The sequence below is a fragment of the Bufo gargarizans genome, chromosome 2, assembly GCF_014858855.1.
Source record: "Bufo gargarizans isolate SCDJY-AF-19 chromosome 2, ASM1485885v1, whole genome shotgun sequence".
Lineage (NCBI taxonomy): Eukaryota > Metazoa > Chordata > Amphibia > Anura > Bufonidae > Bufo > Bufo gargarizans.
The window spans coordinates 229251099-229267405 of NC_058081.1; the positions used below are offsets into that span (position 1 = coordinate 229251099).

At 43.3% G+C, this 16307-nt stretch overlaps 1 protein-coding gene across 3 annotated transcripts in view; it reads right to left on the reverse strand.

Annotated features, from left to right (window-relative positions):
* The window catches only part of LOC122927829 (phytanoyl-CoA dioxygenase, peroxisomal-like), a 69334-nt gene that overhangs the window by 29852 nt on the left and 23175 nt on the right, over positions 1–16307 (reverse strand). Inside the window, exon 1 of one of the 3 annotated variants that reach the window (XM_044280092.1) lies at positions 365–491. The exons of the other annotated variants lie outside the window; for them this stretch is intronic. Coding sequence (XP_044136027.1) covers positions 365–411 — 47 coding nt within the window. The 5' untranslated portion in view covers positions 412–491. Of the gene's footprint in view, positions 1–364; positions 492–16307 lie in introns of those variants that run through there. 3 annotated transcript variants of the gene reach the window in all.

The following is a 16307-nucleotide window of genomic DNA, read 5'->3' on the forward strand; positions in this document are numbered from 1 at the left end:
CCGTATTATTTTGTGGACCGCAAAATAAATACAGTCGTGTGCATGAGCCCTTAGTAACATAATAGAGATAAATAGAGATAAAAAGGTTACCAGAAAGCTACTAAAGGCCGCTAGACAGTTAAATGTAAACTAGTTTACATAAAGCTAGATAATAATTATCACTCATGTAGGGTATATCAACCTTATGTACACTACATTCTATATACTTGGTTCCAGACCGGCATGAAACAGAACAGTAATTACTCCCAAAAACAAGAATTGAAGAAGCTTGTCTGCCACATTAAAGGGAGTCTGTCACCTCCATATTGCCATATACAGTGCTTACATTGTCCTGTAGCACACCTATACATGAATGTAATAGTACCTTTGTCTTTTTCTTTTCACTTGCAGAAGCAGGAAAAACAGTGTCATTCATATGCATATGAGCACTCGCAAGTGAATAGGAGGGCGGGCAAAGAAATCGGCTGGGGAAGAGCAACGCTGAAAGAAGGCAGAGCAGCCTGGGCTCCTACACACTGAACGGCGCCCCTGGGCACTTGCGAGTGCTCATTTGCATATGAATTAAACGTCGTTTTTCCTGCTTCTGCAAGTCTAAAGAAACAAAGAAAGGTACCATTACATTCATGCTCTGTAAGCACTGTATAAGGTCATATAGTGGTGACAGATCCCCTTTAAAGAGCCTCTGTCAGCATGAACTCGTCCACCCCTACGTTCTCCCAGCAGAAAGCAGTGCTCATCAGATCCACTGCGCATGCACAGTCACTGGGCCGACTAGGTGCTTGCGCAATGTAGCTTCCCAAGCTCAGGGAGCAGTATTTGATTCATTGTGCAATTGCCGAGTCCCAGGGGCTAGACAAGATGTCCATCCTGTCACTGAAGGGGGGGGGGGGTTACAGAGAGCACAGGGAGCAATGCATAAGTGTCTAAGACTGCATTATAATCACCCAAAAGACTTCAGTGGAAAGGGGGAGGAATATGTATGCCTACAATCACATACGGGGCATTTATTAAGACCAGCGATTTATACGATTTATTAGCTGTGCCCCGCCCTCCCCGTTCTCAGTGGGCGTCTCCTTCTCCCTGGCTGTGAGCGGTCCAATCACACCGGACCATGTCACAACCAGGGAGAAGGTGTGCTGTTTTTTCTCAATGGCTGTGACAGAGTCCACTGTCATTGGACAACTCGCAGCCAGGGAGAAGGAGACATCCACTGAGGAACACGGTTGTCTCCTCCTCCCTGTACCGCCTTGATTAGCATACAAGGCGGCAAAACAGAATGAGGTGCACGGCACCCCAACAGAGCAGCGCATCTGAAAAATATATATATATATAAAATATATAGCGATATTACATCTCCTAAACATGCCCTACAGTGCCAGGTATTAATATTGTAATCTCAAAACCCGTAAAAGGTCCTCTTTAAGCCCCCTAATGTTCCAAGAGACAATTTTACATGTAGCCATCACGAAAATGGAAAAAGTCCAACACCTTGTTCCGGTTCCAGCGGACATCACACACACATGCCAACGACACCCTGAATGTAGGACTAGTTGGTTCTTTCATTTATTGCAAGTTGTATTGCTCTGTACCCTATGATAGATTTTGTGTGGTGGAGTTAAAAGAGTGCCTTATTGTAAAATAAAATTTGCCACTGTGCGCCCCGCTGAACTTTTCCGGGGGGAAAGGGGGGGGATGCTGAATCCTTGCTCTCGGTGCTGGAAAGCCTAGCTACACCTCTGCCAGGTTGTGCTGCGATCCCGTTCAGTGTCCACTTCCGGGATCTTGTGCCGTATATTGGGCATGTGGTCCTTGCCTCGGGTTAGAACCCACAGTGCATGCTTCAGTCTGAATCTCTCGCCATAGCACTAGCAAGAGATTCAGACTTGCAGCACAACACGGATAACCCCTTTAGGTGCATACTGCAGTTTATGGCGCGCTCTTCAAGCTGTTGCTTCCAAGATGGTGATATACCTCCTCCTTCACCTGGTTCAAAAGATCATGCTGCCGACATGGAGAAATTAGGCTCTACTCAACAAGACCTGCTGTACCAGCCAAATGGTAGGAGGAACGGTCTACTAGCTATTGAAGTGGGCAAACGATTCCCTTCAGACATTCTAACTACTTTATCAGCTAGCGTGCAGGCCACCTTAAACTGCAGGAGAAAGTGGTACTACAAGATCACATGCTCTCGGAGGACGAACAGGGCACAGCATTGAAGACTTGGAAAACCACTTCCGCAGGAGGAATTGGAGATTGATCAGACAGTTCCCCTGAAAGACTTGCTCCAACTTTGTGACATTACACTACCACAGGCCTGAGTTCTACAAGACAAGAGTGGAGTCCACCGGATTGGGCCTTCTCAGGACTTAAATAACAAACCGGCTCTGAACCCAAATAACTGCCAGAGACAGGTTATTACCAAGTACTTACTATTCTAACAAGGAAAACATACCAAGGGCCTATAGAGCTTATAGAGGGACCTTGATCTTGAGAGGATGCAAAATTCTGGTATTTGCAGATCAGGGCCGTTTCTTGGACCGGGAGGCTGCCCAGGGCGCTGTCAGAAGGGGTGCGCCGGCAGGGCACAGCAGGAGATAAGCGCTGCGCTTCCATTGTGGAAGCACTCACTCATCTCCATAGTCATCTGTATCACCGTCCTCAGGACAGCGATACAAATGTCTGTGCTGCGGCAGGAGAGGGAGAGGTGTCTCCCCTCCCTGTTCCTCTGGCGTGATGACGTCATCGCACCGCCTGAGCCAGCGAGGGACACAGGCCGGAAGAGGCCTGCATCGCATCACTGGAGGTGGCAAGTATAAGTTGTTTATATATATGTGTATATGTACAAATTACAATACTGGCACATAAGGGGGGCTGCCGGCACAGACATAAGGGGGGGGCGCTACTGGCACAGACATAAGGGGGGCTCTACTGGCACAATAGGGGGGCACATGATTGGGGGCATATCTTACTGGCACATGATTGGGGGGCATTTATTGGGGCACTTATTACTGGCACATTATTGGGTGGCACTATAGGGGCATCTACTTAGGCTAAAAAGAAGGGGTATTTTATATGGGGGGCTCTGTATTGGGGCATTTTATAGTGGGACACATTATGGTGGGTACTAATGGGAAGGGGGGAGAGGAGCACTATAGGGTTGTTGCGGGTAACGAAATTTCGATACCCAATCGATACTTTTGTCCCGGTATCGATACGATACCGGGATTTCCGTTTTTTCGATACTGGGCTGCGCTTCTGCGCAGTCTAGTATCTCTGAACATGAGCGCGCTGCTATCGGCGCGCTCATGTTCTCTCTCAGCAGCACGGGGAGAAGGAAGCTGTCCTCCCTCCCCCCTGTGCTGCTGCCGCTGCCACCAATGAGAAGAGAGGGGCGGAGGAGGGGCGGCAATGAGAAGAGAGGGGCGGAGGAGGGGCGGGCGCACTGCGCCACCAATGATAGGATTATTTCCACACAGAGCGGCGCCCAGCGATGTCCCAGCACTCACCATTAGTCCTGGGCGCCGCTCTGTTCGCCCGCAGTGCCCCATTACTGTCTCCTCTCCTGCTCCACATGCTGCTGATTACTATCGGAGCGATGGGAGGAGACATCAGCTTCACTAGTGGGCGTTCCTTTTCCCTGCGCTGCGATTGGACAGCGCTACAGCCAGGGAGAAGGAACGCCCACTAGTGAAGCTGATGTCTCCTCCCATCGCTCCGATAGTAATCAGCAGCATGTGGAGCAGGAGAGGAGACAGTAATGGGGCACTGCGGGCGAATGGAGCAGCGCCCAGGACTAATGGTGAGTGCTGAGACATCGCTGGGCGCCGCTCTGTGTGGCCTAATAGTGAAAGTCTGGACTCATATACAGTAGTCAGTCTTTAACACATACAGGAGGCGGGTGCCGGCAGCAGAATCGCATTGCCGGCACCCTGCCCCTGACAGGGAGCTGCGATCAGCAGCAGTTAACTGCCGCTGATCTGCCAGTACCCGCCTCCTGTATAAAGGGGTAATTATCATTGGTGGTGCAGTGTGCCCCCCCCCCTCAACCCTCCCATCCCATTAAAATCATTGGTGGCACAGTGCGCCGGCCCCTCTCAACCCCCTAGTATTAAAATCATTGGTGGCAGTGGCCACAGGGACCTCTCCCCTTCCCCTCATTGGTGGTGCAGTGGCAGCTTCTGATCGGAGCCCCAGCTGTGTAAGCCTGGGGCTCCGATCGGTTACCATGGCAGCCAGGACGCTACAGAAGCCCTGGTTGCCATGGTAACATCCCTGATGCTGTGTGCACAAAGCACAGAGCAGCAGGGACAGTGTGGAGTCCTATTCACCCTGATAGAGATCTATCAGGCTGAATAGGAAAAGGGATGAAAAGGGGGGAAATAGTTATTAAATAAAAAGTGTAAAAAAAAAAAAACACTAAAATATAAGCCACTAAGTATAAATCACTAAGTATAAATCACTAAGTATAAATCACCCCCTTTTCCCAATTTCACATATAAAATATATAAATAATAAACATATTACATCGCCACGTCAGAAAAGTCCAAACTATTAAAATATAAAAAAAAATCTAGGTGGTGAATGCCGGAACAGAAAAAATAAAATAAAAACTGTGCGATTCGCCATTTTTAAAAATGAGGAATGCACGTGGCTTTTTTTGTTTATTTTTTTCGTGTGGTATCGAATGGTATCGAGTATCGCAATACTTTTTCATGGTATCGAAACCGAATCAAAAATTTGGTATCGCAACAACTCTAGAGCACTATGGGGTCATCTACGGGGGCACTGAGAAGGGGTATTTTATATTGGCACATTATGGGAACATTAGCTCAACTGGGGGCATTACAAGGGTGTATGTTTTGCACATTATAAGGAGAATTATGTCTACTGGGGGGGCATTATGGTGGGCTTTATTACTCCCCCATGGTATGAAACCTCTAGTAGCAGCACCAGCCTCTCCCTGCTCTGCTATCCCTCTGCCCCTTCTCCAAATCCTTATTATGAAATTTTTCTCATTAGGATAAAACACAACATCAGCTCCACCGAGCCCCCGGCCAAAGTGTTGAAGTGGCGTCCGAGATCTCCAAGGGGCCAAGCCAAGTAATTGTAAGTTTTCATGTTGAGTATGTTTATGTTACACACATATAGCCTACACTGTGCCACACAATATACAGTATACCTCTACACTGTGTAGGGGTTATACTGTTTATTGTACAGCATGGCACAGAGGTTATATTGTCCGGCATGGTGTAACCTCCATACATTTTATGTACAGTATACAGTAATCCGCCTTGCCATCTATGCTTTGAATCTGGTTTTATATATGACTTGGTTTTTGTACATTTACTTGCGTGTGCTAGTTGAGACCTGCTGTGATTGGGTTTTAGTTAGTTATTAAATACTAACATGACAGTTTTTTGGTTTTGCACATTATTGATGATTGTATTTCTTGAATACTCTAAGGGTATTGCCTTCCTTTATACTGCAGTTCTCCTGTACCACTCTGCCTGCGACTTTTAGCAGTTTAAGAAGTAATTTATGATTTTCTTTTGCTCTCAATAAATCTTGTGTTAAGCATAAAAAATAAATAAAAATATATGGTGAGACGGTTGCAAGTACACTTCTAATATGATTTCATCGAGCAGTTTTGATGGGGGGGGGGGAGTTTTTTTAACACTCGCCCTGAGAGAAATTTTATCTAGAAACTGCACTGTTGCAGATTATTCTTTAGATGTCAATAAAAAGCTTTCAGCAATATCTGCTCCCTCCTATATAAAAGGAACATTAAATTCTAACTGATCTACCGGCTGTACTTCGGGTATTTAAAACGGATAGATCCTACAAGCAGCTCCAAGATCCAGCGGAAGCTGATGCTTTTTTTGATCAAGACGTTATGGACAAGAGCTCTGACTAGCAGATCTCATCACAGACCAGATCCCCAGGCTCATCACCATCGAACCAAGGTTGGACCCGCATGCCAACATCCTCAACTACAAGACCTTCAGATTCACCAAGGGCTCAACGACACCATATGGGAAAGCAAGGCAAATCTCCAAAAGAAAAAAAAAGCACTGAACTATACTGTTGGATAACTGGGACATTTTTAGATTACTGTCTTATATAGTTCGGGTAGCGTCTCCTGTTGATATACTGCATTTTTTAATTTCAGGTCCTAGTTTAGTGTGTATATAGATCATCAGTATCATAACATGAAATGGTAAGAGGTTTCGTTCCCCCAATAAATGCATGAAAGTACTACGACATTTAAAGCACTTAATGACGGATGTAGATGTACTACAGAAGATGCACCTGCGGGCTGAGGACCTCAAGAATGTGAAAGCTATGGGTTGTAGCAGTATACAGCTGCCCAACAGTAAATAACAAAGCAGGGGTTCTACAGCTTACTAGCAAACCCCTTTCACATATGGTACATTCTTTAGAAGAAGATACAGGAAAGCTGGTGCAATAGCGATCCCTCGTCCTCATTCATTAAAGGAGATGCAGCGGTCTGCTTCACTGAACAAACGGCCTCCTGTGAATACCTATTGGTATAGGGAAGAGGTGTTATCAGTGATTGGAAGCAGTGTGTGTAAGTGTGCATAGAGAGAAAGCTGTCAGTCACTGATAACACTTCCCTCCTGTACTGATAGCTGTTCACAGGTAGCAGAATTGCCAACCTTCCCTTTAAATTTTTCTGGACAACTTAACCAAAGATCACAGGGAGAGCCAGTATAGGCACGAGGACAGGGAACCTCTACCATTAAGGGGTGTCCCTGGGCTGAGTCTATGTAGGGTCATGAAGGGATAGTTATAGGATATTAATATTTTTTCTACTATTGGATATCACAGTTGTGAGCTGTATTATTGCTATCACGACCTACAGACCACCTCAATCATCATTAGTGCGAAATAATCATCGTAACGCTTCCTTTACCAGCACCAGATCTCCGTCTAGTTATGGAGCACTACACCCCTTGACGACTGAGCTAACCATCTGATTCCATCTGCCCTGGTATTTCAGCAATCGTGAGTAACCACCTGATTCCATCTGTTCTGGTATTTCAGCAAATCGTAAGTTACCAAGTAACCTTGGTTGTGGTTCAATAATATGTGAATATTCACGATATACAGACTCAGTATTTTCAGCTAACCGTGAACAACTATTGAATGTGTATCATATTTAAGCTAACCGTGAACAATCACGGAATGTGTATTATATTTTAGCTAACCGTGAACAATCACGAAATGTGTACCATGTGAACTTATGCAATAAGATCAATAGTGAACCACAATATATTGGTTTCCTTAACGATTTCTTTTGGTTCTCAACTGTGCCCTACACTAAGAGTACGCTGTGCAGGGATAATCAAAATCCCCAGGTCTGCTTACCAGTCGTGTATCTTTACCTTGATATAGGTGTAACTGTAGCCATTCCTCTTTGCCATTATAGGACATTGTTTGTCGACTTTCCTTGCATGTGTAGTCCGGCTGTAGGCCAGATTTTAATAGAATATCATTAAAAGGTATATTTTAATTGGGAAGGTGTTCCAGTATATATTCAATTATTCTTCCCTTAGATTTATTTACTGCCAAGCAGGTTTGTGATGTGGTAGAATTTATAACTATAGATTATGGCAGGCTTTCTCAAAGGCCCAATAAATACGGATAGTTGGTTGGAGGAAGAGGGGGAGGTCTTCTCTGAACAGGAGGGTGCCTCTGAGAGGAGTGGACATTTATCATTAAAATCTATTTTCAAAGACCTGTTTCTCGACTACAAAGAAAATCTTAAATCTTGGTGGGAAACACGCACTTTGGAAAATTATATAAAAAATAGGATCATACCAAGGGGTTTGAGAGTTCGTCTAGTCCCGGCGCAGAGATCTAGTTCCCCTGGATTATTAGAAAAGTGGGAAAAGGAGTCAATTGATAGCTCAATACGCTTTATGAATATCCTCTTAGAGGAAGAAAAAGAAATTTTGAATAATACCTGTAAAAAATTAAATAAACAGATTGAATTAGCCTTGACACTTAAAGGGGACCCCGACTTCAATCGAAGAGAAGCGACTCTCCAAACCTCGGTCGAGAATTTCCAAACACAACTAAAGGAGAGAAAGCATAGGCAGTTTGTGACTGACCTTAACACCTTTAGAGATAAACGAGCCTTTGATTTCCTGAGAGAAAAATCAGAAACTAAGATTATAGAAGAGTCGAGCACTGATTTAGACTCCTCGGATACAGAGAGATATAACAGAGTTAAAACACCCTACAGAGGACGTGGTAGTGGGAATTCTCGACCGAAAGGAGGAAAAAGATGGCAGAGAGGTGGACAGGGTTATGCCTCCTCTACTTCGGAATCATATGTTGCTTCCGGGGGTGGGGGGGAAGCCACAAATTTTTTAGGAAAGAGGAGGGGAGGATCAAACTGGTCCCCCCTACGACCTGAGGGACAGAGTTCCAATACAGAAAGAACAAAGGCACAAGTGAATGAGAAATGTATAATCAATTTGACGAACAAGGCCCTTACAACCAGTGAACTGGAGATCCTGTCAAAAGGTCTTTCTTTTGTGCCAACGGTAAATTTCAATACCTTCTCGTGGGTAAAAGACCTAAATCTTTTCACACGGAAATTACGTTGGCACAAATTCTACAAAAACAATGATAGGGAGGAATGCACCAAATTGGGCATCCCATTGGATTGCCTAAAGGATACCAGACTCCTCCTTTCCATTAATGAAGGTCCTTACCAACAAGATGGGTTGGGCCCCTTCACCAAACTGCGTCCCAAAAGCAATAGAATGCCCCCGCCCCAAGAAAATTCTGCAATCGATATCTTCTCCAGACTGGTGATCCAGGATCTGGAAAAGATTAGATCACAACAAGGGTCTGGGTGGAATCTTACTAGACAGGAAAGAGAGTCCCTCATTGGATTGCAAAAAGACAGTAGCATCATTGTGAAACCCGCCGATAAGGGGGGCAACATTGTTATTATGGACCACACTATGTATAATGGGATGTGTGAAGGCCTTCTCAATGATGCCGGTTGTTACGGTCGACTACGGGATGATCCCTCAAACCTTTTTACAGAGGAACTGGACCAGATCCTCTTACAAGCATTTGAGGATAAACTAATTTCATCAGATGAGCTCAAATTTATGTCTCCAAAAAATCCCCAGATACCAACTTTCTATGCACTCCCGAAAATCCATAAGGGGGTGGATCCTTTGAAAGGGAGACAGATAGTATCTGGAATAGATTCCCTCTCTCAAAATACCAGCATCTATATTGACCAGGTCCTGAGACCATTTGTTTCAGCATTGCCCTCGTACATAAGGGACACGACTGACCTTCTCCTGCGAATACAGGATGCTGCTGTGGAGGAAAAGACATTTTTGGCATCTATTGATGTTGAGGCCCTATACAGCAGTATACCTCATGAGTGGGGAGTTAAGGCAGTCGAGTCCTTTTTGACAACTAGGGGTACTCAGTTCAGAGCGCACAATTCATTCATGATCAGTATCCTTAATTTTGTTCTATCACACAATTTCTTCCTTTTTAAGAATGTGTTTTACCACCAGCTCAGGGGCACCGCGATGGGTAGCCCCTGTGCTCCGACCTACGCAAATTTGCTCCTGGGCTGGTGGGAGGAGCAACTTGTATTCAGTGATGTGGAGGAACCCTGGACCACCCACATTACTTTCTGGGGAAGGTACATTGATGATATCTTTCTCTTGTGGGATGGTCCAGAGGTTGCCTTCAAGTCCTTTGTCACATCACTGAATAACAATCCCATAGGCCTAAGATTTACCTACGAAATAAATGAGAGGGAGATTTCATTCCTAGATATCAAAATTTCGAAAAGGAATGGAACACTGTATACTGAAACATTTAGAAAACCGACGGCCACCAATAGCCTCCTACACTGGGGTAGTTTTCATCCGAACCCAGTAAAAAGAGGCATCCCTAAGGGCCAATATATTCGGATCAGGAGGAACTGTACTGATACCCCCACATTTATGACACAGTCTAGGGACCTTAGGGAAAGATTTCTAAATAGAGGCTATCCTGACGTGACACTAAAAAAGGCATTTAGGCATTCCCTCACACACAACAGAGATGACTTTCTGAACCCTAATAAAAAGGATGAAACACAGAATCAAGTTATTAGGATTATTGGAACGTACGATGACTCTCATGAGAGGATATTCGAAATTTTGAGAAGGCATTGGGACATCCTCCGAACAGATAGAGATCTTGTAGATGTGCTCCCACCCAAACCAGGGATCACTTTCAGGAGGGGAAAATCGATAAGGGACCATTTGGTTCATAGTTTCTACACCACACCGAAAACCTCTGGAACCTGGTTGGATAGGAGACCGTTGGGAACATTTAAATGTAGTGGTTGCATAGCATGCCCATTCATCATTACATCAAAATTCTTTAAAAGTGTCACAACGGATAGAACCTTTGAGATAAGGGAATTTGGTAATTGTAGGAGCTGTGGAGTGGTCTATCTTATAACTTGTACGTGTCCCTTAAATTATGTGGGTAAGACTAAAAGGGAGTTGAGGAGGAGAGTGGGGGAGCACCTAGGGGATATTAGACATAAACGAGACAAACCAGTGTCGAATCATGTACTTGAGTTCCATGGGGGTGATCCTAAATCCCTGGGATTTCAAATCATTGAAATCATTCCTCCCTCTCCACGTAAAGGAGATTGGGATAAAAAGATTTTGCAGAAGGAATGCCAGTGGATATATAGACTAAAAACTTATAGTCCACATGGCCTCAATGAACAATTATCGTTCGGCTGTTTCCTGTAAAATAGGTGCATCCTCCGTTTCTGACTTTTCCCACATAAATATAATTATTGAGTGAGATACACTATCCACAACTCCCACTTGGCTACGACTAGAATTCATTCTTATAATCATTGCCTGTTCAGGGCACCTATAAAATGAATTACTCTTCTTTTCTTGCTCATCCGTCCACTCTGACACGACTATTAAATTCTTATGTCCGGCTGTATATGGGGTTCACCTCCTCGGGTGGCCCCCTTCTCTTTCCTCAACTAAACCAACTACCAATGGTGACTTTATTGCTATCATACATTCTGTCATAAATTAAAATATCGGATCAGAATTGATCCTATAGTAATTATCATAGTGCCGGAAGGGGGTGCATCTTGTAATTCTTTTCCCCCCTGATGGCTTGTTAATATATGGTCCAGTGGAACCTTGTCAATATATAAAGTGTCCTAAATCCCTATTTAGGGTTGATCCAACTCCCTCTAAGCCTCCACCCTGTGTCCCATTCTCCCCCCCTTCTTTACTGTTTGCCAAATGCTATATCATATTATCCACTTAATAATCGATTCCGGTGGAAATAATATACGGATAGCAATGATACATTAATAAACATGCCATTTATAATGACTTAAACATTATGATGATTGCAAACCAATTGCACAGCCTCATTGAATATTCAATCGCTTGGTGGAACGCAATTTGCGTTCCAAAACAACTTCCGGGTATCGGGACAGCACTAGATACGTCACTTCCGGTTTCGGATACTACTTCCGGTCTGTGGAACGCATATGCGTTCCAAATTGGCGTTTTTACATGCTGTCTATATGGATCACCAACTGTGAGGTAGTCTATGACTATATAATATATTTTCTATGAAATGTGCTATTACCATGATGAGGGGGATGTTAAACAATTCAGGAGAGAACACTCTGAACATCAAGTTCATCTGTCTTGGTAACTTAATTATCTCAGAGGGGAGGGACTAATTGGGGGAGGACACTTTATAAGGCGCTGTTTTTGAACAGGACCTGGGGACACCGGTCATTTTTTGCCTACATCTGGGCTTCCGCTCCTGGAGGGTCTTGATTGAGAGACGCCAAATCTGAAAATCTCTATCATGAGATATTGCTGATGGAGTATTGGTCTCCACTTCCCCTGACGAACTAGTCGGAAAATATTTGGACTGGGGAAACGTAGCGTTGGGATTTGTATGTTTGTATCTGTTTTTCTAGTGTGTCTTATATGCCTAGCTTTTTGGCAATTAGGATAGGGTGATAAAGGGAGAGCCAGTATAGGCACGAGGACAGGGAACCTCTACCATTAAGGGGTGTCCCTGGGCTGAGTCTATGTAGGGTCATGAAGGGATAGTTATAGGATATTATTATTTTTTCTACTATTGGATATCACAGTTGTGAGCTGTATTATTGCTATCACGACCTACAGACCACCTCAATCATCATTAGTGCGAAATAATCATCGTAACGCTTCCTTTACCAGCACCAGATCTCCGTCTAGTTATGGAGCACTACACCCCTTGACGACTGAGCTAACCATCTGATTCCATCTGCCCTGGTATTTCAGCAATCGTGAGTAACCACCTGATTCCATCTGTTCTGGTATTTCAGCAAATCGTAAGTTACCAAGTAACCTTGGTTGTGGTTCAATAATATGTGAATATTCACGATATACAGACTCAGTATTTTCAGCTAACCGTGAACAACTATTGAATGTGTATCATATTTAAGCTAACCGTGAACAATCACGGAATGTGTATTATATTTTAGCTAACCGTGAACAATCACGAAATGTGTACCATGTGAACTTATGCAATAAGATCAATAGTGAACCACAATATATTGGTTTCCTTAACGATTTCTTTTGGTTCTCAACTGTGCCCTACACTAAGAGTACGCTGTGCAGGGATAATCAAAATCCCCAGGTCTGCTTACCAGTCGTGTATCTTTACCTTGATATAGGTGTAACTGTAGCCATTCCTCTTTGCCATTATAGGACATTGTTTGTCGACTTTCCTTGTATGTGTAGTCCGGCTGTAGGCCAGATTTTAATAGAATATCATTAAAAGGTATATTTTAATTGGGAAGGTGTTCCAGTATATATTCAATTATTCTTCCCTTAGATTTATTTACTGCCAAGCAGGTTTGTGATGTGGTCAAAGATCACAGATAGCCCAAAATATTTACCCAACCCTTTTAAGAGACCATGCCCCCAAAATGCTCTAAACATAATGCCCTTGAATCACAGAATTAAAGTGATTATCCAGTAGTTAAAAATAAAATATGGCAGCAGCATGTGGGAAAAAATCCACAATTCTCAGCTCCATCAGTTTATAAACCAGCAGAGGCAGAAGGGAACGGACCAGAGCTACATGGAATGGCCTTGAAGAAAGGTGCGAGTATAACATGCATCCACAATGCATATGTGTCAAATTGTTGGTCCAACCAAACCCTCCCCCCGCAGCATAAAAGGGCTTGTGCAGCCAGTTTGAAGTGGTCGTGGGGGTCTGACACCTGGCACCCCTGCAGATCAGCTGTTTGAAGAGGAGGCAGAGCTCCATGCAAGAGCTTCTCCCTCTTCATTACACTGCACGTCATCTTGGACGTGCAGTGTAATCGCTCCATTGACTTGAATGAAGCTTGTACTAGTAATTACACTGCACCGCTGCTAAAAGAGAGATGTTGTGCAGTGTATCAAAGAGGAAGCAGCGCTCACATGGAGCACCGCCAATGCCTCTAAATACTACAGTGTAGAAATAGTACCATACAGATAGTCCCCCTATAGTAAAAGTGCTCCCCAAAGTCCCACTAATAATAATTCTCTCCAAGAGAGCCCTTATTAGTAATAGTGCCCCAGTAGTGATAATGCTCCATAAAAGTAGTCATTTTAGCAGTAGTGGCCTCCAAATTGTGCCAAATAATGATAACACTTCCCAATTATACCCCTGGTAATAGTAATAATAATAATAATAGATACTTTTCCTCATAGTGCCTCCTATAGTAATAAAGCACCCCTACAGTAAAACTGCCCTCAGAGTGTCCCCAATAGTGATAAAGATCCACATAGTGTCTGCGGTATTGATAAAGACTGTAGGACGCACACATTCTTTCAGGTCAGCCTGCTATTGTGGACTGTCCATGAATCTATGGACGGTTGGCAACCCTGGAAGGAAGTTGAAAAAGCAAATATAAATGTATAAATGACAGGTTTTAGAAAACTACACATCAATCTGCTCAGCTTCTCCTGCTCTCTAACAGGCTACCTGCAGATTGCATTGCATTTTGTGGTGACAGGTCCTCTTTAACCACCTCAGCTCCCCTAGCTTAAACCCCCTTAATGACCAGACCACTTTTTACAATTCTGCACTACACTACTTTCACGGTTTATTGCTCGGTCATACAACTTACCACCTAAATGAATTTTACCTCCTTTTCTACTCACTAATATAGCTTTCATTTGGTGGTATTTCATTGCTGCTGACATTTTTACTTTTTTTGATATTAATCGAAATTGACCGACATTTTTGCAAAAAAAAAAAAAAAATAAAGACATTTTTCAGTTGTAAAATTTTTCAAATAAAACTACATTTCTATATAAATTTTCCTCTAAATTTATTGTTCTACATGTCTATTTATTGGTTTGGGTAAAAGTTATAGCGTTTACAAACTATGTACAAACTATGGTGCAAAAAAAATCTATTTACGCACTTTGACTTTCTGAGCACCTGTCATATTTACTAAGGTTCTACAATGCCCAGACAGTAGAAACACCCCACAAATGACCCCATTTTGGAAAGTAGATACCCTAAGGTATTTGCTGATGGGCATAGTGAGTTCATGGAAATTTTTATTTTTTGTCACAAGTTAGCGGAAAATGATTATTTTTTTAATTCTTTTTTTTTTTTCTTGTGACAAAAAATAAAATTTTACATGAACTCACCATACCCCTCACGGAATACCTTGGGGTGTCTTCCTTCCAAAATGGGGTCACATGTGGGGTATTTATACTGCCCTTGCATTTTAGGGGCCCTAAAGCATGAGAAGTAGTTTGGAATCCAAATGCGTAAAAATGCCCTGTGAAATCCTAAAAGTACTCATTGGAATTTGGGCCCCTTTGTGCACCTAGGCTGCAAAAAAGTCTCACACATGTGGTATCTCCGTACTCAGAAGAAGTAGGGCAATGTGTTTTAGGGTGTATTTTTACATATACCCATGCTGGGTGAGAGAAATATCTCTCTAAAAGACAACTTTTCCAATTTTATATGTAATGGATATGGATATATGTAAAATATGTAAAAATACACCGTAAATATACCACATGTGTGACACTTTTTTGCAGCCTAGGTGCACAAGGGGGCCCAAATTCCAATGAGTATCTTTAGGATTTCACAGGGCATTTTTTATGCATTTGGATTCAAGACTTCTTCTCACACTTTAGGGCCCCTAAAATGCCAGGGCAGTATAAATACCCCACATGTGACCCCATTTTGGAAAGAAGACACCCCAAGGTATTCCATGAGGGGCATGGCGAGTTCATAGAAGAATTTATTTATTTTTCTCACAAAGTCTCCCTTTCCGCTAACTTGGGACAAAAAGTTCAATCTTTCATGGACTCAATATGCCCCTCAGCGAATACCTTGGGGTGTCTTCTTTCCAAAATGGGGTCATTTGTGGGGTGTTTGTACTGACCTGGCATTTGAGGGTCTCCACAATCATTACATGTATGGCCAGCATTAGGAGTTTCTGCTATTCTCCTCATATTGAGCATACGGGTAATGAGATTTTTTTTTTTTTGTTCAGCCTCCGGGCTAAAAGAAAAAAATGAACGGCACAGATTTCTTCATTTGCATCGATCAATGTGGATGAAAAAATCTCTGCCAAAAAATGTGCAAAAAAAAAGGAGGCCGCAAAGCAATAAATTTAATAACATTAACTTTATATAACATTTGAAACATAACATTAACTTTTATAAACTTTATTAAACTTTTGGAACATTAACTTTTTTGCTTACCTGGGATTTTTTTATTTTATTTTTTTACCTTTATAGGACAAACCTCTCCTTCCCCATGGGACAATGTGCAAAGCGCAAATCGCCCAGAGATGTGGCGAAGTACATTATGCACTTTGTTCCAGGTGAAAGGAGAGGTTTGGAGCAGCTGTGTGTGAAAGGGCCCTAAGACCCCTGTGTGCCTGTCTTGTGTCATGCAATCCCTATACTAAGTGTACCTGTGTGTGGTACTTCCGGAAACACTCCCCTAAGCATAGGGCAGGGTGGTCAGGGCAGTCAGAACAGAAATAGCGGTTGTCACGCCTTACTCCACTCCTGCTACAGACACAACATCTTTTTCGGGGTGACGCTTGGGTTGAGGTACCAGCAACGACATTGGGGAAATGTCGCTCGTGTAGATGGCTCACTACACTGGTGGTTGGGGCCACGGAACCTCCTGAAATTTGAGGAAGGATCTTGTTCTCCCAGCCTTACTGTAGA